This window comes from Cucurbita pepo, chromosome 1, assembly GCF_057944985.1.
Source record: "Cucurbita pepo subsp. pepo isolate OVF chromosome 1, ASM5794498v1, whole genome shotgun sequence".
NCBI lineage: Eukaryota > Viridiplantae > Streptophyta > Magnoliopsida > Cucurbitales > Cucurbitaceae > Cucurbita > Cucurbita pepo.
In genome coordinates this window covers 7,418,943-7,441,868 of record NC_141798.1, presented here as the reverse complement: position 1 = coordinate 7,441,868, position 22,926 = coordinate 7,418,943, and the positions used below count along the sequence as shown (strand labels likewise).

Genomic DNA, 22,926 nt, shown 5'->3' with positions numbered 1-22,926 from the left:
TGTTACGTGTTAGTCTTCAGAAAAGTAGTTGAGAAAACTCAACTCGGATTTGCATTTACAGCAAGACTGGTTGGTATAATTGACCCAATCATAGAAAGAAACAGATGATCTTGGTATCATCATTTTAACCTTTTACCTTTAATTGACCAGCAAAATAATTGTCCAGATTTCCTTCTCTCTTAAAGATGCAATCAAGGAAGGAATTATGGAAATTAGGTATTTTTAATCCACGCTGCTATAGATTAGTTCTGAAAAAATCCAATCTTTACTACAGTTCTTGACGATTTTGGTTGAAGGAAGACTAGAAAAATCCAACACTTTCAGTTCATTGGAAAGACCCTTCTCTTTTGCCCGTTGTTTACTCTGATATGATCATGGTGAAATGTTCCTTACACGCCAACCGCGTCAAACCTTCCCTTTTTTTCTTGCCCTGTTTCATTTACTTGTAACAGACTATTTCTATTGTAGACGTAATAGTCTATTTCTATCGTAGTTTCGTCCCTTCGTTTGTCCACACCTGAAATTGATGCTTCTTAAAAAATATGTGCGTGTGCTCTGACTATTATCAATGTGATCGTTGATAATCAATATATATATATTTCTTCATTCCTCCATAACAAAGATCTCTCAGAAACAGTGGAGCATTATTGAGCATGGGAAAGAAGCTTGATGCACTGCTGGGAAGAAGCTTCAAGACCACGAGGTTCAAATCTCTGGTTAATCTGGCCATCTCTCGGCTCGCTGTCCTTGCAAACCAGCGCCAGGTGAGATCCTCCCAGGCTCGTTCTGACGTAGTTCAGTTGCTGCAGCTTGGCCACCAAGAGAGAGCCCTCTTTCGTGTAAGATCATTTTTGAAGTACTTTCAAACATGGGTTTCGGCTCCATAACCTTCAAAGCTTATAATAGGAGTCTTTGACAGGTTGAGCAAGTGATTAAGGACCAGAAACTGCTGGATGCGTATGTGATAATGGAGAGTTACTGTGAGGCTGTACTTGAAAGAATCAATCTACTTGAACAACAGAGGTCGGTAAATGAACCTGTAAATGTGAACATAAAGAGATGGATTTGGTCTGATTCTGATAATTTTGTTATTGATTATGTAGAGAATGTCCAGAAGAACTGAAGGAGGCAATTTCAGGTTTGATTTTTGCATCTTCAAGATGTGGGGATTTCCCTGAGCTGATAGAGATTCGTTCAGCGATTACCAGTCGTTTTGGCAAGGAGTTTACTGCTTGTGCTATGGAGTTGCGCAACAATTGTGCTGTTGGTCCAATGGTATGCTTTGCTTTATGTTCTCACGTGAGAACGAGCCAAAGGGGGTCAATTGTGAGATCCTATATCAATTGGGGAGAAGAACGAGATATCCTTTATAATATTTGCTAGCGCTGGTTTTCTCTTTCAGGTTTTCCCTCAAGGTTTTTAAAATGGTCTGTTAGAGAAAGATTTTCATACCCCTGTAAAGAATGTTTGATTCTCCTCTCCCACTGATATGGGATCTCAACTTTAAGCAGTGTTGCTCGAGTTTATATGCCAATTTTCCCTTGCTGTTTTCACTGAATGATGTGGTAATCTTGGGGTTTTCAGATAGTAAAGAAGCTGTCAGCGAGGCCACCAAGCTCAGAGATCAAACTGAAGTTACTTAAACAAGTTGCTTCTGAAAATGGCATTACTTTGAAAGATTTGGAGGCCTATGAAGTTTCAACTGAGGTAGGAAATGAAATTAATGATCCATTACAAGTTCTTGAGTTATTGAGTGCCTAAAAAATAGATGCAGGAATCCAAAGTGGAAGGCGTTTTACCTGAAGAGATAGAGAAAGAGCGTTGGTATGCTGATTCGATGAGAGGAAGAAAGAAGTACAAAGACGTGGGAGACGCTGCCCAGGCAGCATTCGAGTCGGCTGCTTGTGCAGCAGCTGCAGCCAGAGCTGCTGTGGAACTCGCTCAATCCAAATCATCTGATCATGACTATGTGAGTAATCCGAGCCCAAAAGCAAGAACATTCACTGAAACTCATGAATGCAAGAACAATGAGATAGAATTAGAATCAAATAACAAGGAATTGAAGCAGCCAGTGTGTTCCTCTAGTTTAAAGGAGAATGAGATTCCAATTGAAGCAGTGAATATAACCGATCTGCTGGAGAAGGATTTGGTTTTTGAGGAGAGTGATGTTGATGGTGGGAGTGGAGAAAGCAGCAGCAGTTCAACTCTTGAGGAGAAATTCGAGGTTAATAGGACAATAGACGTCCGTAGGCACTGAGGAGCTTGAATATATTGTATCATAATTGGAGTCTGTTTAAAGATAATAAATTTTGTAAGTAGGATTCATTTATTGTTAAAAACCCTAAGTACATACATTGTGTGCGAATATTTAAGTTGGATTCACTTAATACAAATTTTGTCTATACGTCCAAATAGTATGACATGTTGTCTATAGCCGCATGTTGGATGTTATGATCATGTTTGTCCAAGATGTCTTGTCTATGACCGCACGCCTGTTTGAAATCCCATTTCATCTTTTCATTTTAGATAAGTTTTTACTATTTCATGTTGTGTTAATATGAGGTCTATGATTGTTCACCAAATCATGTCTACCCGCTAGGGTTAAAATGACCCAAAATGTATTATAGGTAGATATGACTAATTCTCACTTCTTCTTACCCTAAGTTATATGTTATTTAAGTCATAGTGTCTCTTTATTTGCTTATAGCCATGTAACCTTGTTTTCTTCTATTTTTCAAATTGTTTTCAAATGTATTTTCTTGCTCACGTTTCCTAGAACATTTTTTGTAATCATGACCCAAGGCTCGAGATATGTTGACGTTGTCTACGAAGTCTGAATTTCTCACGAATGACTTGTTCGTTAGGTTAAAACAAGTGCTACAAGAGTACGATTGTGACACCCCACCCCTTCCCTTCCCCCAAAAGGCATACAACATTTTTCACCTAGGGATGCATCTAGTCATCTCAAGTACGTTGGTACAATCTTAGCCTAAGAAACATGGAGATAGATAGGAGACATAGATAGGACGTAAAGAACACTATCTTTTTTAGAAAATCTAAAACATAGACAAAGACACTTTTATTAAAAAGAAAATTTTAAAAATAATCATTTCAACCAGAAGTAAATTCAAACTCAACAAGCATATATATTTACAACTAAAGTGTCTAACACATCTATTGCATTAAAAAAAACCATCCCATACATGTTTGACAAGTGTTGAAGTGTCTTAGCCTCTAACATGTGTCAGATAGAAGCATGCTACCCAAACTAAAGCATTTGTGCTTCAACTCATAATCTACTTGACGATGGTGGTATAATCTTAATCTTAGTATTCTCTTCATCTAACCTGTCTCTGGCATGGAACACCGATTCCTTATTTTCCTCGAAAGTGAAACCTAAACGGATCGGGCACCCATGAGGATAAAGGCTGATACATTAACATGGTGCAGATAAGAAATTATTCTTTCTTCTCGAGTCTACACAACAGCAGAGACTATTACCTCTTTTATTGCATGAGCACTAGAAGTTTAATTCACAGGTCAGTCAATTGAGGGAAAGAACTTCACTGACCAAGTAAATAATAGAATACAGTAGAAACCCATTCGACAAAAATTGTGTCAAGGACGGCAATTTCTTTTACTCAGCATTGTAGTTAATAAATTGTTTCTTCAACTTAGCATGGATCAATGAAAACAACTTGATAAGTAATCCTGATACAAAAGCAAACCTTTAGGCAGACAGAATCTACCTGCATTTGCTCTACTTGGACGCCCCATTTTATGTTATCACTCACTTTCCCCTGGGCCGTTTTCGATTTTGTGGTAACATGTCGCTGAATGACTGCAAATTCACGCCCACATCTTCATCGTACTCAATGCCAAGTTGTTCCTGTATGAACACAAAGTATTTAATCCAAATAATTGGAGTAAAAACAAGCAAAGCAAAATAATCAGAAAGAACCTTAAAGTCTTTTAGATTCTTAGGTGAGTTTTCAGTGATAACATCCCATATATCTTTGAACATCCTTTTTCGCTTTCGCCACTGGCCTAGTTTCTCAGAGTATATCTGCTCGATTGCTTTGCGGTCTTCTGGGCTCACCAACGTAACACCTCCGCGTAATGTTTCCAATTTTTCTTCCAATTCCTTAACCTGACAAACAGTTGCCAAACGAGCTACTTTTTGAGACATTGACAACAGATAAAGAGGGTCACATTATCACTTAACAGAACGAAGTAAAGTTTCAGCTATCTAATTTAGCATTTATCTACCTCCTTTCTCAGCATAGCTTCCTTTTCCCGCATTTCTTTCAGCGTTAAGTTTGACTGCAACGTTCGAATTTCTATTGCAAAAGTTCATGCCGCTATCATTTTTATTTCTCGGAACTTGAATACCGTAATTGACAAGGCTTAAATGATTCATAAACTTTACATTATTGAAGACTTCTTTGAAATTTTTAAGTGTAATTACCTTCCTCCACCTGGGTAATAGCCTTTTTTTGCTCGGCTAGATGTTGCTGCAGTTTGGCATTTGCTTCCTTCATTTGAGTAAGTTCCTCGCTGTTTGGGATCTTGAATTGGTCTTGCCGGGCGAGATATATCTTCTGCTTTCCATACTCCTTGAAAGAAATTCGTCCACTATCGGCAAGCGCATCCAGTGCCTTTTGCACCCCCGTCTTCTTGAGGTTGAATTTTTGTAATGAATCAGCAACATTTTGAGAGTTTAGTGGACGATTTTGCTGAACAGAACAAAAATGCGGCAAATGCCGTTAGACAAAAAAGGCCAAAAGACCTAACCAACGAATAAAAGATGACAGTAGCGCTGCAAGCGAGTTGCATCGTGAAATTGCAAACGCACTCAGCAGCCAAATGGAGATTCATCGAAACAAATCGCTCGGATGTTAGTTTTACTCAACACTCAAGCGACGAAGACGGATAAGTTCTTCTACATACAAATTAGGGTAACAGTAAACAACAGGAAGATATAAGTACAACAAAGCGTAAAAGCTTATAATCTTCGCTGCAATGAGCGCAGAACGGGGATAAGGAACTGCACACGTTTGAGGAATATCAAGTAGACCAGTGAATCGGCGAATTACAAACAATTAATGATCACAATGAAATCAGTGAAGCAAAGTGATGAAACAATACCTCGTTAACGAAGTTGAGCACGATCGCTGGAAATTTTAGAAACGAAGTCAGGAATGAAGGATTTAATTTCTACGTTGAAGATATCATAAATCCAAAATTGGAACCAAAATCATGATAAAGAAATCAAACTGCCAAGAGTTCAAAAAAAACGATGCGAGAGTTCACCTTCTGCGCTATCGGATTTGGGAGCCATTGATGGGTGAAGAGCAGAGAAATGGGCGGGAGAGTGCTTTCCCTTTCTTCTTGTGGAAGCCGACGTGTAAGAGATATCGAAAAATAGTTTTTTTCTTACAAAAATAATATTTAATTTTTTTTGTGTTTTAAAATTAAGCTTGTAAAATTTACTTGTTTGTATATTAATATAATAAATTGATGTTATATATTTTATTGCGAGTGATAAATATTTTTATTTATTTTTAGTATAATTAATCAAGATAAAATTTGAATCTCCAGAAAAATAATTACATGTCGCTGTTGAGCTATGTTACATGGATCATAATAGAGTGATATACGAGGGTAGAAGGGTAATTGTCTAAAATGTTTAAATGGGCCCACAAAAGAAAGAGATTATATTTGCTATTAATTTAACTTATTTGTCATATATGGTATGATTTCAAATGTCTATTGTTTGTGTCAGGAACGTATTCTTAAAATATAAAGAACACAAAGGTGTGAGCTGTAAATAATTACAAATTAACGTACCTCTGCTAGCTGTTAGACGAACACGACTCTCCACAATGGTATGATATTGTCCACTTTGAGCATAAGCTCTCATGGCTTTGCTTTGGGTTTCCCCAAAAGGCCTCATACCAATGGAGTTAGTATTCCTCACTTATAAACCCATGATCATTCCCTAAATTAGTCGATGTGGGACTTCCATCATCCAACACCTCCCCTCGAACAAAGTGCGCCTCCCCTTAATCGAGGCTCGACTCCTTTGGAGTCTTAGTCATTTTTGACTGCCTTCGAGGAGGGGCTTGGCTCCTTTTCTTTAGGAGTTCTTTGTTCGATATTTGAGGATTTGAGGATTTATCAATCTATTGGCACGACTAAGTTTAGGGCATGGCTCTGATACCAAGTTAGACGAACACGACTCTCCACATCCAGGCACTGAATTACTCTCTATGTTGTCCCTCAATATACAACGGAATTCACATTTTTCAGTCCATGGCTGGTCAGAGGAACAGTTATGGAAAACGGAACCATTCCCAGTCTGATTATGCTGAAAATGGAGGGAACAAACGCAGAAGTCATGGTGATGACCGAGACCAGTTTGTCATAGATCCAGAGGATACTGTTTACCGGTATTTGTGCCCTGTAAAAAAGATTGGTAGTGTTATTGGAAGAGGAGGGGAGATAGTGAAGCAGTTAAGGATAGATACTAAATCAAAGATTAGAATTGGAGAAACAGTGCCTGGATGTGGAGAGTCGTGTTCGTCTATCAATACAAACACTTATTATGATGAATTGAGTTTTATCTTGTGTACTCTTTCAAATTTAAAACTCTTTCAAATTTAAACAAAGACGCAATTAAATTTTTGAGTGGCAATAAATACCTAATTAATCATCCTATTTGGTAGAGTGTGTAAATTTGGAGCCAATGAACTTGTTATTTGTCTTAATAGCTTGATATTAAGGTAATACGTGTTGGACTTAATTCTTAGAGTTGAAATTTAGTCGATTGGAATGTTTTGTTATTTGAAAATCAGGGGTTCACATATAGAAAGAGTTCATAATTTCAACCCATTAAGGTTTCATATCATTTGGTATCAGAGAAGCTTAGCTTAGACCGTATATTAGATATATCATCTTTATCTTTTGTTAAATGAGTATAGAATTGAATATTTAGTATCTTGATTTATTCCTTGTTGAGTTTAATTCCAAGTCATTAGGGTTATCTAATCAACAGAGACTAGATGACCCTATCAACAGAGACTAGATAATTGACACACCGTTATAAGTTAAAAGAAATATATACTAAATCTTTTGAGGTGTTAGGGACAACTTTTCTCTTATTCTTTTACTCTCAACATTAACATTAATGGGTTTATTTTTAAAATTATAAAATAGGTCTCATACCAACTAAAATATTGTAATTCATTTATATAAAACACTATAAACATTAAATATCAAATTTTATATAAAACATTATGAATAGTTCCTGACCACCGTTGGTGGTTGGTGGAGGTGAGGTTGATAGATAGTAAGTATTAGAAACCACGAACCTCCACAATGATATGAAGTTGTTCACTTTGAACATAAGTGCTCGTGATTTTACTAATAGTTTTGACTCCTATAATGGTGTGATATTGTCCATTACAAATAGAAACTCTAGTTTTTTCTAAAAAGTATTGTACTAATTGAAATACTATGTTTTACTCTATCTGTTCTTAACTTAAAAGTACAAAAATGGAGGAAAAGTGAAAAAAAAAAAAAAAACCATATATATATATATATATATATATTATTTTCTTTTTACAATATTGAATGTTTTTTCCATTGATTTATTTTATGAAAAGAAAATTAATTGAGTTGGTAGCTAGTGTTGGATGATGGAAGTCCCACATCGACTAATTTAGGGAATGATCATGGGTTTATAAGTGAAGAATACTAACTCCATTGGTATGAGGCCTTTTGGGGAAACCCAAAGCAAAGCCATGAGAGCTTATACTCAAAGTGGACAATATCATACCATTGTGGAGAGTCGTGTTCGTCTAACATGGTATCAGAGCCATGCCCTAAACTTAGTCGTGCCAATAGATTGATAAGTCCTCGCCTTTTGGGGAAACCCAAAGCAAAGCCATGAGAGCTTATGCTCGACAATATCATACCATTGTGGAGAGTCGTGTTCGTCTAACAGCTAGCAGAAGTACGTTAATTTGTAATTATTTACAGCTCACACCTTTGTGTTCTTTATATTTTAAGAATACGTTCCTGACACAAACAATAGATAACTTAATGGTTAGGCTTTAGATAACCTCCAAAAATTCTCAATGCGTGTTAATTATGGATCGTACCAAATGGCAAAAATACCCCTAAAAAGTTACATAAAAATTATTAAATCATAAAAAATAATATGGTGGTTGATGTCATTTGTATTGCGAAGAGATTATAGTAAATGTTTAAATCTACTATTTCATGTCTAACAAACGAGTATTATTAGTTATATTCATTTAATACTTATTTAAACAATACATTAACAAGTTCTAAAAGATTATTCAGTATTTTTAATTAGTTGAATTTGGTGTTAACTTCTCAAATGCATATAGTTTACTAGTTTTAAATTTGATAAGTAAGATTAAATTAATATAAATAATTGATATGTAAACATTTTTTAGAAGTTAAAAAGAATTTAAATTTTCATACTCTATTTATTATATTAAAAAAAAAATCATAAAACAAAAGCTAACCTTTACTTTACCTCCTAATTAATAAAAGAAAAGAAAAAAACATCTTATAAAAGTTTGATTAACTTCACATTGCCGAAATTATCGTCTCAATAATTCAATGCCGAAAATAGGCAGCAACTCCTAGGAGCTTGACGCGTGGAGGAAAAAACGAGCAAAATAAAATAATTTAATCAGTGGGCCAAAACAGTAATTTCCTCAATCTTCGACCATAACGTATTGCAGGATACTCAGAATCTCATCCGACAGAATTTGTTGCGATCCGAATGGTTGCTTGCTTTTGTTTTGTGTTTTGTCCTTCCGAATCATCCCAGCCAGGAACCATCGACCAACGCCGACGTGTCGACTAAATTGCTTCACCATTCCTCACATGCCTGTCCAACCACGGTCTCGGTCTACTGAAATACGACACGTCGTTTCATTTTTGATATAACACTATTTAAATATGACATGATGCTCAGTGTTTAGTAGACATTTTAAAATTTATTAACATGCTATATATAAAACTTATTTATAATTTAACCATAAATTTATACGCCAGTAAGTTTTAAATTTTTTTTTTTTTTTTTTTTTTTTTTTGCTAAATTTTGTTTCTTATATAAGTATTACATTTTTTTTTACCTAATATTTAGTAACACTAATGTTTTAGTAAATAATTTTCAATCCGAACATAACTTAGTGAACAAATATATAACAACATTTAAAGGAAAAAGTAAAAGTATAGTATAAAATTGAGCTTCTATTTTGATCGTGAATTTTTAAAATTTATATATTTACTAAATACTCTATAATTAATAAATGAATATAAAATTAAAAATCTAGAAATTTAATACAAAGAAAGTTATACTAGACTTAGAAAATAAATGAACTTTCAAACATATGAATAATGTATTAATGTTGTCTAGGGAAAATAATGTATATATCTTAAAAAGTGCGATGTGGGAGGTGTCACTATCTGGTTGGTTGGCGGTTACTTAGGGAGTCAGTTAAATATTATTTTTTCTCCTCGAGCCAATTCGTTGAACGTTATCAGTTACCGAACCCGCCGGTTATATTTTACATAATTATGTGTTTATTAAGAAAAAGAAAAGAAAAGAAAAGAAAATCTTACGCTGTCACCGCCAGCCTCACCATCATCACCAAATCCCCTTCGTGTAATACGGTGGGCGTGTAACCATCTTGTAATACGCTGTCACCGCCGGTTATATTTTACAGTTACATACACTAACCATCTTGTTCATTTGAGTTCCACAATTCATTATTATATCTTTTTTTTTTTTTTTTTTCATTTCTGTTCAGCTATTGCGAAATCCTGTTCATCAACATCTGAGTGCTCGTTTCCATTGTTGATGAAGAGATGACCGGAAAATATGGATCAATCCGACAGAGTTTTCTGGATCAGAACAGGGAACAACTCTTATCTCGTAAGGGCCATTCCGATTTCGGCCTGCACGGCAACGATGACGCCGGTGCCGATGACAATGGCAAGTGTCGGTGTTTCTGTACCGTTTCCGATGCGATCACCAACTTTTGGAAAGGCTTACACGATACTACCGTCAAGTTGTACGACATGAGCCGCTCCGATCCTCGCAAATTCTACTTCGCCGCGAAGATGGGGTTGTCGCTTGCGCTCACTTCGCTCGTCATTTTCATTCGAGAGCCTTTGAAAGAAGTAGCCCAGTATTCAATCTGGGCTATCCTCACCGTCGTCGTTGTTTTCGAATTTAGCGTTGGTAAGGTTAATGATTTTCGTTTCACCGATTTTCGTCCATTTGGGGATTTTTTGAGGTTTTATGTGTCATTTTCTTCTTTCAAGGGAATAATCGTGTTGATTTCTGTAGGGGCAACGCTGAATAAAGGGTTCAATCGTGCATTGGGGACACTTTCAGCCGGTGGACTTGCTCTTGGTATTGCAGAGATATCTGTCTCGGCTGGGGAGTTTGAAGAAGTTGCAATCGTAATCAGTATATTCCTTGCAGGTATGAGTTTATAGCAGCAACAAAGTAATCTGTGCGATTATAATGCAACGGATTCTTAAATTAACAATTTCATTTCATTATTTTAGGGTTCTTTGCAAGCTATTGTAAATTGTATCCGCCGATGAAGACGTATGAATATGGGTTCCGGGTATTTCTGTTGACATTTTGCATCGTGTTGGTATCTGGAAGTTCGTCGTCATTTTTCCATACGGCTTTTTATCGATTATTGCATATCGCCGTTGGTGCTGGCATGTGCTTGGTTGTGAATATATGTATATTCCCCATTTGGGCAGGGGAGGATCTGCACAAATTGGTTGTCAAAAATTTCAAAAACGTTTCATCTTCTTTGGAAGGCAAGATCAATTCTGTCATCCATTTTGAAAATAAGATTCTGTGCACTTTCTTATCCTTTTAATCAGCAAGAACATGAGAGAGTCTATGTCTTGTTCAGGTGTTGTTAGTGAATACCTTCAGTGTGTGGAATATGAGAGAGTCTCTTCGAAAATTCTTACATATCAGGCCTCTGATAACCCTATATATAATGCTTATAGATCCGCCGTGCAGTCCTCAAGCCAGGAGGACACATTGGTATTGGTTCTTACATACTTTTCGATTAGATGATATGCTACCAGAAGGTTTTACTTGAGTCTCGTTGTTTTTGTAGTTGGACTTCGCCCGCTGGGAGCCACCGCATGGCCCTTACAAGACATTCAAGTATCCATGGCATAACTACGTCAAAGTGAGTGGCGCTCTTAGGCATTGTGCTTTTATGGTTATGGCAATGCACGGCTGTATTCTTTCAGAAATCCAGGTGATTGGACCTTCTTTCTTTAGCTGTTCTTTGTTGCAATTGACTTCTATGAGTAAGTATGGTCATTTAAATTTGAAATTCTAAATTGAAATATTTTGGTAGCTAGAACCTTGATTATCTTGGTTGTTGATTTGCTAGCTGGGTGCTAAATTGGCTATAATTAAGTATGTTTAATCGGTGAGATCCCACCTTGGAAACATTATTTATAAGAGTGTGGAAACCTATCCCTAGCAGACACGTTTTAAAACCAGACACGTTTTAAAATCGTGAGGCTGACCACGATACGTAACGGGCCAAAGCGGATAATATCTGCTAATGGTGAGCTTAGGCTATTACAAATCGTATTAGAGCTAGACACCGAGTGGTGTGCCAGAGAAGAGAAGAGAAGATGTTTGGCACCCAAGGGAGGGGTGAATTGTGAGATCCCACATTGGTTGGGAAGGTGAATTGTGAGATCCCACATTGGTTGGGAAGGTGAATTGTGAGATCCCACATTGGTTGTGAAGGTGGATGGTGAGATCCCACATTGGTTGGGTAGGGGAACAAAACATTCTTTATAAGGGTGTCCCAAGGGGTGTGGAAACCTCTCCTTAATAGAGCTTTTTAAAACCTTGAGGCTGAGGACGGTCGTAATAGGCCAAAGCGGATAATATTAGCTAGTGATGAACTTAGACTGGTACGTACTATATGTACGCAATATATATGTAGATGACTGGATCTTGCAAGTTTGTGTTATAGGCTCCACCAGAGAAGAGAAAGGTGTTTGCAAAGGAGCTTCAGAGGGTTGGCACTGAGGGAGCTAAGTTCTTACGTGCGCTTGGAAGTAAAGTAGAAAAGATGGAGAAATTGAGCTCAGGTGACATGCTTTTCGATGTTCATGAGGCCGCAGAAGCTTTACAAATAAAGATTGATGAGAGATCGAATATGCTGGTGAATTCAGATAGGTGGAGAACTGGAAAACAGCACAGGGAACACGAAGAACCCCAACATTTTATTGATGTCAAAGATGATCATAACAAACAGTTGGTAATCGATTCCCTGAACGAGACCATGTATGCTGAACACTCGAGCATCGGCGTCCACCCTCCCATGACAGAATGGGTATCCACTGATAATGTCCTTAACAAACACCTGGTTTCATGGCCACGTCTTTCATTTTTAATGGATACCGTGCCCAATGAACGAGAGGCGAAAGTACATGAAAGTGCAAGCTCCTTGTCTTTGGCAACATTTGCTTCGCTTCTTATTGAATTTGTGGCAAGGCTGCAAAATCTCAGGAATGCATTTGAAGAGCTCAGTGAGAAGGCAAATTTCAAGGCGCCAGAGGACTACTCAACAATAAAAAAGGACGGACTAGATTGTTAAGATTGGTTGGCATCAAGAATTGAGGCTTGATAGGATGCCATGCCATGCCATGCCACACTTGGCTCACTAATGCACCTTTCACACAGTGATGGTCGAATCTGCCGCAAGCTAAAACAAAAGGTTGAGATCTCAGTTTAGTTAACCTATGCTTGTCTTGATGGACTTGTCCTCTGTATAAGGTCGATTCGGATCATCGGAAATGTCTGCCTTGGGTGGACACTAGAATCTGTTCATCAAAGCTGTTGGGGCCAAGGATTAAGTTTAGTGTGGCTGTGGCATGATATTGTTTTTATTTTGCCTCTAGATGATAGCTATGAGAGGGGGATTGTGTAGTACATTTATGATGCAAACAGCATCACTCCATATTCTTTTGTGCTTTTACCAGCTGTTATATTTGATCGTCGTACATTTTTCCTTGTAGTTATTGTATTGTCCTCGCATTCTATGGCATGTGAAATGTTTTGACAATGCTTTAGTGAGATGGGTTCATGCGTGTGCCAGCCAGAACAGAAAACATAGAGAAATCCACGTGATTGACTCTCAAATTGGCCATTTTGAGAACTACAAAGTGTAAAATTTTAAAAAATTTATGAAGTGTAACTATTTTGGTCAGTCTTTTTCGTGGATAATGAGTTTTCTTCTGCGTGACATGCCCCAACCTAGAGTGTCATAGTTGCATTAAATATGTCAGGAAAACAAAAATTGGTTGACATGGAAACACTCAAAATCATCAAATTTTAATATTATTTGTATCAATGTCGAAAAATATTGAACTTACCCTTTTTTTTTTTTTACTAATTTTCAGTATGTCATAAAAAAAAAAATCTCTAAAACGTTGTTTTAAATAGAAAATAGTGATGGAGCTAAACATCTAAAAATATGGGTATGGGTATATTTAATAGAAAGTGCAAATGGAGACAATGTTTTCAAATGCGAACCAAAGTTCACACGTGTGAATTATACATATACATACACGCATGTTTGTGATCCCAAAACTTAATTTCATAAATATGTAATTGTATTTTAGCATCCTTAAGTTTGATCCATTTTGTTTAATAATATTAATAGGATTTTTAAAAAATAATATTATAATTCTTAGTCGTGGTATTTTTCATCATAGTATAATTAATAAATCCTATTAAAATATATGGTTAGTCATTTTCGCAAAATCATATTTATAAAGTCAATTTTCAAGATATTGCTCCTCTTGACCTTATTGAAAAATACATTCGGGTTGTTAAGGCCCATGAAACATTAACCCGACACATTTGGGCTCAATTCCTTTTTGGGCTTGGTTTTCAGCTAACAAAAAAGCTTACTAGGATTTGATGGGCCGGCCCTTAAAAGCTTACTACAATTCTGTTATTATACAATTCCAGATCGGCTTTTCTTGTTCTTGTGGTCTCTCTCCCATTCCTTCTTTCTCTCCGACGACAGGTTCCTGAAGCTCAGCCAGCCAGGGCATTGATCTAGGTGAGTCCGCTTTCACTTTTCCACTTTCCTCCGCCATTTTTGTTTTCCATCTCCATTCTTCGTCTGAGCAGCGCTTTGTTTAATCTGGATTTCACGTCTTTACTCAGTTGTTGAGAGGAAGGGAATTGTGAGATCGAATTCTTTGTGTCGCGTACCTTAGGTTTCAAGGAACAACATAATAATTCGACGGCGCTGTTCACGTTCTTGATAGAGAAACTTCGATTCTGACCTTTCTAACTGCATAACACTGAACTTAGGGTTCGGACCTTCGAATCTGCGTCATTTCTCTTACCACTTGGGTGTTTTTACCATTTCTCTATGGTTCTTTAGCTTATCCTTTCTTGCCCTCAGATCTTGGATTTCGGATCTGATTTGTCCATTTCTACCTTACCTTTTGTTTGTGAAGTCGAGGATCATAAATCAACAAAGAACCTTCAATATCTAGTGTAATTAGTGGTTTCCATCTAGTTATTTGAGATCCTTCGGATCACTGATTTTATCCACTTTCTACTTTGAACGTCCGGAAGGCACGAGTTTGACATAAGCGGGCAAAGTTGCGCTTGGGCATTTTTCTTTACGTCAGTGATTTTAGTCCGTTTCGGATGCGGTGGGTCGCTTTTTCGTTCTTATATATATATATCTATGTTATTGTTTTCCCATCATTCTGTATGTCTTTTTTGGAACCGTCTTTTTGTAGCTGTGAACCGTTTGTTTTTTTCCCCTCCATCACGTTTTTAGTTTTACAGGAAAGCGCTGAATAAGATGTCTATGGTTGACGAACCACTATATCCGATAGCTGTTCTAATTGATGAGCTCAAAAATGATGACATTCAGCTACGGTTAAACTCAATTCGTAGACTGTCTACAATTGCTCGTGCTCTTGGGGAGGAGCGAACCCGTAAAGAGTTGATCCCATTTCTGAGTGAAAACAATGATGATGATGATGAGGTGCTTCTTGCTATGGCTGAGGAATTGGGAGTGTTCATCCCATATGTTGGTGGAGTTGAGCATGCCCATGTTTTGCTTCCACCTTTAGAAACTCTATGCACCGTTGAGGAAACGTGTGTGAGGGACAAAGCTGTGGAGTCATTGTGCAGAATTGGATCCCAGATGAGAGAGAGTGACTTAGTTGACTGGTTCATTCCTCTCGTCAAGGTTAGTATTTCCCTCTACTACAATTTTCCTTTTTCTTATTTCCTTCGGTATGCATTCCATTATCTTAGCTGACACATGCAGTAAGTGGCCTGTTAAGAAGTATCCATAAATATAAGATGTCAGCAAAAGATGGGTCCCATGATATATTGAATGGTCTGGGATGGTATTTAAGTCTTGCTCATGGACCTATACTTTTGACGTCTTTTCAACGCAACAATATGTTTTTCTAGAGAATGCAGCACAAATGACTAACTTTTATAACATCGAACCAATTCTGTGACCCTGTTAGCTTCTTTCCTGTTTTAGCCCTTTTGTTCTTTCTGTCAAAAATCCGTGAATTGCTAGCTTTTGCTTTCTTTCTTTTATTTATTTTTATATAAACAATCTTTGATAGCTTTGAGTCCGATGTTTTCTAAGGGTTTTTGTGTGTTTGTGCTTGAACATATATCAGAGATTGGCAGCTGGTGAATGGTTTACAGCCAGAGTATCTTCATGTGGGCTATTCCATATCGCCTACCCTAGTGCTCCAGAGATGTTGAAGACTGAGTTGCGGTCAATATATGGCCAGCTGTGTCAAGATGACATGCCCATGGTAAGGAGGTCTGCGGCAACAAATTTAGGAAAATTTGCTGCCACTATTGAACCTGCTCATCTGAAGACTGATATCATGACAATATTTGAGGATCTTACACAAGACGGTATTATCTGTATCTGTTACCTGAGTGTGGTTACTTTTCTCGTTCCTTGCTGACTTTGAATTGATGTGGACAATGATTGTGTGGTTTCTAGTGGGTGCATCACGTGGGTTGTGTATTGCTGGTTAAAGTTTGGACTTATTGTTTAAGTTTTTGAATTTTTTTTGAGTGTATGTGCAGTATGCAAATTAGTTGAGATCATTATGTCTTAGGTGTATCTATGCTTCATTTTGGCTTTCAGCACCACATTAACAGGGGAAAAAACATGGGTCTTTCTCTCGTTGCAAAAGCATGAGAATTGCTCTTTAGAATTCTTTGTATTATGCAGTTGTCTGTTTTAGTACATTTTGTGTTTCTTACATCAAGTTTTTTCGCAGACCAAGACTCTGTAAGATTGCTGGCCGTTGAGGGTTGTGCTGCTTTGGGCAAGTTATTGGAGCCCCAAGATTGTGTATTGCATATTCTTCCCGTTATTGTTAACTTCTCTCAGGTATATTTTTGCTCAATTTATTGCTTTCACTGTTTGAAATGTATGCCCGGGAAATTTGTTAGTACAATCATATATACTGTTGAGATATATCTTCATTGAATGATCAGATCAAGTGTTGTCTTTTTTTGGAACAAAGATCGATTGTTATTGTACAATAACATCTTGTAATCTTTTGGTTCCATGTCCTTTTGATGAGCGTCTGAATGCATTGAAACATGTTTCCTTTGTATTTCTGCTGTTTAGTTGTAACTTTTTAGTTATAGTAAGTATGACTTAGATGTACAAATGTCCAAGTTCTTTTTAAGTTTCTATCAAAAAATTTTGAGCTGTTCTTAGGGATTCTTGAATCTGCTTTAAAAAAGAGCACAGAAAAATTGATTATTTCTTCATGTGAGTACCTCTATGGTGTATAACAAATGGTAAAAGTGGTATTTACATGATTCATACCCTCATGGTCTTGACCCATTTTCTCCAAGCTCTAATTTCTTTCTTGTTCTCTGCTTTTCCTTTTATGTAGGATAAGTCTTGGCGCGTGCGTTACATGGTTGCAAACCAGTTATACGAATTGTGTGAGGCTGTAGGACCGGAACCAACTAGGTAATTTCTTATTAATCTATGAAGAAAATTGGTTATTGATCTATGTGGAAAGATACAAATGCTATCTTTTTTTTGGGACTGTGTTGAGGAAACCCATGAAATGTAATAATGTATGACCCTCCTTTATCATTTGGTTTATTTGGCTAAATCGATGGAAGCCCCCTACTTCCTCCTGTACTGGATGTATGGGTTTCTCAAGAGGAGGTTGCCTCTTTTTAGGTTTTTTCCTCCAGTCAGTTCTTCTGAATTTCCTTTGCTCTTTATTCTTGGTGATTGGGGATACTTCAGTTTCTTTAGTCTTTTTGGTGGCTCCTCCTCTGTCATTGGTTCACTTATGTGCATGTATGACCCTGTTCTTTTAATTTTATTTATCTTAATTATCATATTTTCTTTATAAAAAGATTACAAGCGCTTGTATATATTTTTTTTCTAATACTATATAAACACGGTAAATAGTTCTTATATTAGGAAGTGTTGTGAATATTGTGCCATTTGTACTGTATATTGAGTTCTTATATGGTTCATACTGCATGAATTTGTTTTTGGGTGGTAAGGACGGATTTGGTACCTGCTTATGTGCGCTTGCTTCGCGACAATGAAGCTGAAGTTCGTATAGCAGCTGCTGGCAAAGTGACCAAGTTTTGCCGGATTTTAAGTCCAGAATTGGCAATCCAGCATATCCTTCCCTGCGTGAAGGTGCATATGCTATTTCAGAGTTTTAATTTCCTTTTCATATGTGCACTTTTACATGCTGAGCACTAAGCCAATAATGACTACAGGAATTGTCGTCAGATTCCTCTCAGCATGTCCGTTCAGCTTTAGCCTCAGTTATCATGGGAATGGCTCCTGTGTTGGGAAAGGTACGAAGTTTTCATATTGGTTTTCACAAATGTGTTGCCCATGATTATTGATTACTAAAACTGATTATTGTTGCTCACTATAAACTGACAGTTGAATTTTTGTTTGTTATTTAATTGGGAACTTTAATCCGTATCTTTCTTCAATCAGCCTGCTTGGAAGCCAAGCCTAGTTTTTTTGTGCAATTTTTGTGTTTTCTTTTCTTTTCTAGGGGTGAGGGGGGAGGACACTGTGGAATGTGAGGAAATCATGGATGCTGCTAGGTCCTAGTTGACTTTGGAGACACCTATTTTTATGTATTTGAAATTTTATCTAAACAGTGAGTGGTGCTGTTTATTATTATTATTTTCTGAATTTTGAAGGTCAAGAAGTGATGTGATTAATAATAATTTGCTGATTAGTATTTCTGTTAGCATAACAAGTAGTTTTCTATTTTAAGGGTTGCGTATTTATATATTTGAAATTTTATAAAAAACTGCAAGGGATTGGGAACTGGATCCTGTTTAGTATTTCCTTATTTTGAAGGCGGAGAAGTGATATGAATTTAACATTCATATCATTTGGAGATTGCAGTGTTGAGTGTCATAGCTGTATACTCACTGGATCTTAGACGACTACTTCACACTTGTATTTGTTGGAGCATTCTGGTGGTATATTATTGTTTGTACTGGACATCAAAAATCTCACTCAGATGGCTTGTGCAGGATGCTACTATTGAACAGCTGCTTCCGATATTCCTTTCTCTTCTGAAGGATGAATTTCCTGATGTGCGCCTCAATATCATCAGCAAGCTTGATCAAGTAAATCAGGTTTGTTATAAGTGACCTTGAAACTGAAATGGAAAGGTTATTAGCTAGCATCCTAATTTATGATGCTGATTTATACTTCACATATCTTCTCTCTCCAAAACATTTTACTGTCATCTCATCACAAACCTGTTATGCAGGTTATTGGAATTGATCTCTTGTCCCAATCATTGTTACCTGCCATAGTTGAACTTGCTGAGGATAGGCATTGGAGGGTTAGGTTAGCTATTATAGAATACATTCCTTTACTGGCAAGTCAGCTGGGTGTAGGGTTTTTTGACGATAAGCTTGGCGCTCTTTGCATGCAGTGGTTACAGGATAAGGTTTGTGTTTCTTGATCTTCAATAAGACTTTTTATGGTCTAAGAGTGCATGAAAATATCAATTTTAATGTGAATAACATGCTTCTGGGTGAATGTTACTGAAGTTTATGAGAAAATGATATATGCTTTTGGTGATTGGTTTCTGAAGGGAATGCCAATTAAACAGAATTTGTCAATCGTAATCACTGTGCAACTGAACCATGATGAAAGTAATACAAAACTAATTACACTAGATGTCCCTTTTTGTATGAATTATTTTAGAGATTCTATCCTCACTACAAAGCATTGAAAGATCAAATACTGGACATGCCTAAATTGACTCTCTGACTTCTTATACACTTGACTTATATAATTTTAGGTCAGGTCAGTTATACATTCATTATTTTTTTAGTACACAAGAATTTTATATCACAGTGAACCAGAATAAAAACTCAGGAGGGGCGACAATCCATAACACAACCTTTAGTAACATAGGGTTCATTGTAATAGTAAAACAGAAGGATTGGTCTTTTGGTCATTATTAATAAAGAGATAAAAAGGTTGCATAAGATTCCATCTCCCTGTGCTTGATTTCATTAAGTCCTCCATCCCTCTAGCCACGATAAATATGGAAGGTTTTGAAGCATATATGCATAGGATTCTAGTTTTATCAGAGGGCCAGATATCCATAACCGTACTGTGGAGCACCATCCAAACCCTCATAACTATGAAAGGCTAGCCAAAGATGTATTGTACAGAGATAAAGCAAGGAATCAGTGGAAAAATGTCTAGCTTATATCTTTTTTATCTAGCTTGCAGTTTTAGAAACATCTAGAGCTAGAAAACCAACTTTGGTTGCTTCTTAGCTCATTGCGTCAATGCTCTTTCTAGGTTAGTCATCGTTCTTTCTAGCTTAGGGAGCAGTCAAAGTTTCACAGCCTCAGGGAATTAACCATTCCTAGTCGGTTTGTTTTTAGTGCTACGGGAATTACTTGTAGGTTTTCTCAATCTGTGATCTAGCTATATTTTTCTATAATTTTTGTTAAAATATAAACATGAAAGAAATGGACAAGAAACGAAGGGGATGAGATGCTAAAAACATCTTTTTCTTTCTTTCTTCTTCCTCCTCTCTCTCTCATGTAGAAAAAGATATAAATAAATTCGGTCACCTAAAGTGAGAGGAAGTCAATAAATACTAAAAAAGCAAAAGATTGTAATTATCTTCCACAAAAAAAGGTTGGATGAGAATCATCAAAAAATTAAGAATACTATTTTTATTCCGAACTTCGAGTTAGTCAATACAAATATGTTCAACTCTTTGTCAATTTAGCATAACTTATTGGATATAAGATATTGATTACTATTCCAGGTCAGTAATAATCCCTCACTTTGATCGTTGAATGAATAAAATATGCTTGATTCTTTTAATCTTCAACCGTCAACAAAGTGCTGAAAGGGCACATATAATGATAAGGGAGTAAGGAATGACTCCAAAGGGAAAATAATATTTGGATTACCTTGTTGATCGCTTGTTTGTGATTTGAATTACTCCACAAGCAAGATCGATCATGTTAAGCTTGAATGATTCTAAACATGCAACTAAAGTACATAGAATTGCAAAAAAACTTGGCCATTATCTAAAGGAAAGCACGAATTCTATTTTACTACATTATCCAAGTCTAGTTTACAAAGACACCATACAAGACTTTATATAGCCTCAAAAAAGAAAACTCTTGACGTTTCCTGAGGCATTTCAAGAGTTATAACATTCATACTTTATGACCGTAATTAGCTACTATACTATTAAATGTAACCTTAAAGTAAATAAAAAATTTTAAAATCCACTAATGAAATACAATAGCTCTAGATTATCATCCACAAAAAATTTGTAACCATCCAAGAATCTTCCTTCAAGGTCATATTTGCAGGATTGAGATGTCTTGGTACATATCATATCAAAAAATTATTCTACTAGCAACACCATATGCTATTGCAAGAAGAAAAAGCTACTTTAAAAGGACGGTTTGAAAGATATCACTGGCTTGTTGTACATTAGGCAGTTCTTATTTATTTATTTATTTATTTATATATATTTTTAAAATATCTATTGCACCGGTTGCTCCTTGCAGGTTTACTCAATCCGTGATGCTGCTGCAAATAATTTGAAGCGCCTTGCAGAAGAATTTGGTCCTGAGTGGGCAATGCAGCACATTGTCCCACAGGTTTGTTTCGTATGAATTTCACAATCTCATATAGGCTGACCTAGATGATAGAAAGACGTTTTCTTTTAAACAATTTCTTATATTTATCACTTTATTTGGACAATAACACTGAGAAGGGTGATCACAGAAAAATTTTCCTTTACCTATTTGGATGAGAAATTAATATGAGCCGTCTGAAGAATAGGGAAAATAGTATATTAATGGCCTAGCCCCTACCAGAGGGGATTTTAAAGTTTATCCAATTGGGTTGAGTCGTCAGGGTAGAACACCATCCGGAGGTCATGGAGAAAAATATTTCGCTAACTAACATTTCTAGAAATTCTTTTCACCCTGCCTTCTGCACACAATCTATGCACTTTGTATTCCACTAACTGAATTGGCATTTCACAAACAGGTTCTTGACATGATTAACAACCCACACTATTTGTATCGAATGACTGTTCTTCGTGCGGTCTCTCTTCTTGCCCCAGTTATGGGCTCAGAAATCACATGCTCAAAGCTTTTACCAGTGGTTATCAGTTCCTCCAAGGATAGGTACATGTCATAAATTTGTTAATGAAACTGATGTTATAATTTTTACCAGTGGTTATCGGTTCTCGATGAAAATGAATTGTGGGTGTTAGCACAGTTGGCTTGTGTCCCTTGCTTTGGCTCTTCTTCGGTGATTAATTTTAGTTTTTGCAGGGTTCCAAATATCAAGTTTAATGTGGCGAAGGTGTTGCAGTCTCTCATTCCCATAGTTGACCAACCTGTAAGTAGTTTTGTGATACTTTATGTGTTTATGCCTTTTTCGTTCCAACTGATTTCATTTGATGTCCTTTTGTCTATTTTAGTTTCTTTCTCAATGTTCGTTGTAATATTGGATAATACTTGGAACGCAGGTGGTGGAAAAAACTATCCGTCCTAGTCTAGTTGAACTGAGTGAGGATCCAGATGTAGATGTCCGGTTCTTTGCTAACCAAGCTCTTCAATCAATTGATCACGTGATGATGTCTAGTTAGACGGGATTCCATATCCATGATGAACATCTGTACGAAAGGTGCCTTTGCAGAAGTTGCTATTGTTTTTATCCGAAATAGCTGTATGTTTCTTCCCCCCGTTGGTTATTGTAGTGCAGTTCTAGCGTGCAGAGCGAGCCATTCAAGACTTCTGGGTTTTACTCAGTTGATCATTTGTGGATGATGATTGAGTAGAGTCTTCATGCTTTCTATCCTTCTGCATAATCTAATATTCTTTCTTCATTTGTCTTTTTTCCAACAATTGGCTCAGAATTTGTTGGATGTTGAACTGGGGGGGAGGGGGTGGTATGAAGTCTCCATTTGTAACTATACTTTTTTTGATTGCCAACCCTCAGTCTCTACTGTAATAGTTATCAATTTGTATTAATTATTATTGACCGACTTCACTAAGATTCTCTAAGTAAATGGGTACATATATCGACATAGATTCTGCTTGTTGACGTCATTCGCATTTGCAGAATTTATATACCTGGGAGTGCTACAAAGAAACCAGGAAGCAGCCAACCTTGAAAGGTTTTATACTGGTAAGAAGTAGATTGTTTGAGGCAAACAACTCACAACTTTGGTATAATGTTAGTTATCTTTATAAGTTGTTTATTC

The 22,926-nt window shown here is 36.6% G+C and overlaps 4 protein-coding genes across 7 annotated transcripts; 3 read left to right on the top strand and 1 right to left on the bottom strand.

The window, feature by feature from the left end:
* Positions 1-322: 322 nt before the first annotated feature.
* LOC111806012 (uncharacterized) lies at positions 323-2,404 on the top strand. Of its 2 annotated transcripts, none has more exons than XM_023691345.2 (5): positions 323-839; positions 920-1,023; positions 1,104-1,275; positions 1,585-1,707; positions 1,775-2,404. In XM_023691345.2, the coding sequence occupies exons 1-5, from the start codon at positions 654-656 to the stop codon at positions 2,255-2,257; spliced, it is 1,068 nt and encodes a 355-aa protein (XP_023547113.2). In that variant the 5' UTR covers positions 323-653; the 3' UTR covers positions 2,258-2,404. The 2 variants fall into 2 exon arrangements, with proteins under 2 accessions (XP_023547113.2, XP_023547103.2); XM_023691335.2 differs by having other exon boundaries at positions 324-839; positions 1,769-2,404.
* A 1,198-nt stretch (positions 2,405-3,602) lies between these two features.
* LOC111806563 (homologous-pairing protein 2 homolog) lies at positions 3,603-5,442 on the bottom strand. Its single transcript, XM_023691934.2, has 6 exons — positions 5,314-5,442; positions 5,149-5,174; positions 4,469-4,736; positions 4,270-4,340; positions 3,962-4,150; positions 3,603-3,889 (listed from the first exon to the last, which is right to left on the bottom strand). The coding sequence occupies exons 1-6, from the start codon at positions 5,339-5,341 to the stop codon at positions 3,791-3,793; spliced, it is 681 nt and encodes a 226-aa protein (XP_023547702.2). The 5' UTR covers positions 5,342-5,442; the 3' UTR covers positions 3,603-3,790.
* A 4,174-nt stretch (positions 5,443-9,616) lies between these two features.
* On the top strand, positions 9,617-13,130 carry LOC111778643 (aluminum-activated malate transporter 4). Its single transcript, XM_023658577.2, is given in 8 exon segments — positions 9,617-9,769; positions 9,855-10,288; positions 10,397-10,534; positions 10,621-10,887; positions 10,986-11,122; positions 11,199-11,345; positions 12,084-12,693; positions 12,696-13,130. Coding segments are annotated over 7 exon segments (1,713 nt in total). The 5' UTR covers positions 9,617-9,769; positions 9,855-9,912; the 3' UTR covers positions 12,734-13,130.
* Positions 13,131-14,062: 932 nt separating this feature from the next.
* LOC111797979 (uncharacterized) lies at positions 14,063-22,716 on the top strand. 3 transcript variants are annotated; one of them, XM_023680922.2, is made up of 14 exons: positions 14,119-14,183; positions 14,711-14,790; positions 14,922-15,338; positions 15,790-16,036; positions 16,411-16,523; positions 17,041-17,120; positions 17,675-17,816; positions 17,900-17,980; positions 18,683-18,787; positions 18,925-19,107; positions 21,215-21,307; positions 21,702-21,841; positions 21,992-22,058; positions 22,189-22,716. In XM_023680922.2, exons 3-14 carry the CDS (start codon positions 14,946-14,948, stop codon positions 22,306-22,308), a joined length of 1,764 nt encoding a protein of 587 aa, XP_023536690.1. In that variant the 5' UTR covers positions 14,119-14,183; positions 14,711-14,790; positions 14,922-14,945; the 3' UTR covers positions 22,309-22,716. The 3 variants fall into 3 exon arrangements, with proteins under 3 accessions (XP_023536681.1, XP_023536673.1, XP_023536690.1); XM_023680913.2 differs by lacking the exon at positions 14,711-14,790 and having other exon boundaries at positions 14,063-14,183; positions 14,930-15,338; XM_023680905.2 differs by lacking the exon at positions 14,711-14,790 and having other exon boundaries at positions 14,068-14,183.
* The last annotated feature ends 210 nt before the right edge of the window (positions 22,717-22,926 follow it).

Bases quoted from the DNA above. Each gene is read 5' to 3' on its own strand.
- LOC111806012 (XM_023691335.2), top strand. From the start codon at position 654: ATGGGAAAGAAGCTTGATGCACTGCTGGGAAGAAGCTTCAAGACCACG. The intron at 840-919 runs GTAAGATCATTT...AGTCTTTGACAG, and splicing joins AAGAGAGAGCCCTCTTTCGT to GTTGAGCAAGTGATTAAGGA. The intron at 1,276-1,584 runs GTATGCTTTGCT...TGGGGTTTTCAG, and splicing joins ATTGTGCTGTTGGTCCAATG to ATAGTAAAGAAGCTGTCAGC.
- LOC111806563 (XM_023691934.2), bottom strand. From the start codon at position 5,341: ATGGCTCCCAAATCCGATAGCGCAGAAG. The intron at 4,341-4,468 runs GTAATTACACTT...CTTTTGCAATAG, and splicing joins TATTACCCAGGTGGAGGAAG to AAATTCGAACGTTGCAGTCA. The intron at 3,890-3,961 runs GTTCTTTCTGAT...GTGTTCATACAG, and splicing joins AGAATCTAAAAGACTTTAAG to GAACAACTTGGCATTGAGTA.
- LOC111797979 (XM_023680913.2), top strand. From the start codon at position 14,946: ATGTCTATGGTTGACGAACCACTATATCCGATAGCTGTTCTAATTGAT. The intron at 16,524-17,040 runs GTATATTTTTGC...CCTTTTATGTAG, and splicing joins TTATTGTTAACTTCTCTCAG to GATAAGTCTTGGCGCGTGCG. The intron at 17,981-18,682 runs GTACGAAGTTTT...TGGCTTGTGCAG, and splicing joins TGGCTCCTGTGTTGGGAAAG to GATGCTACTATTGAACAGCT.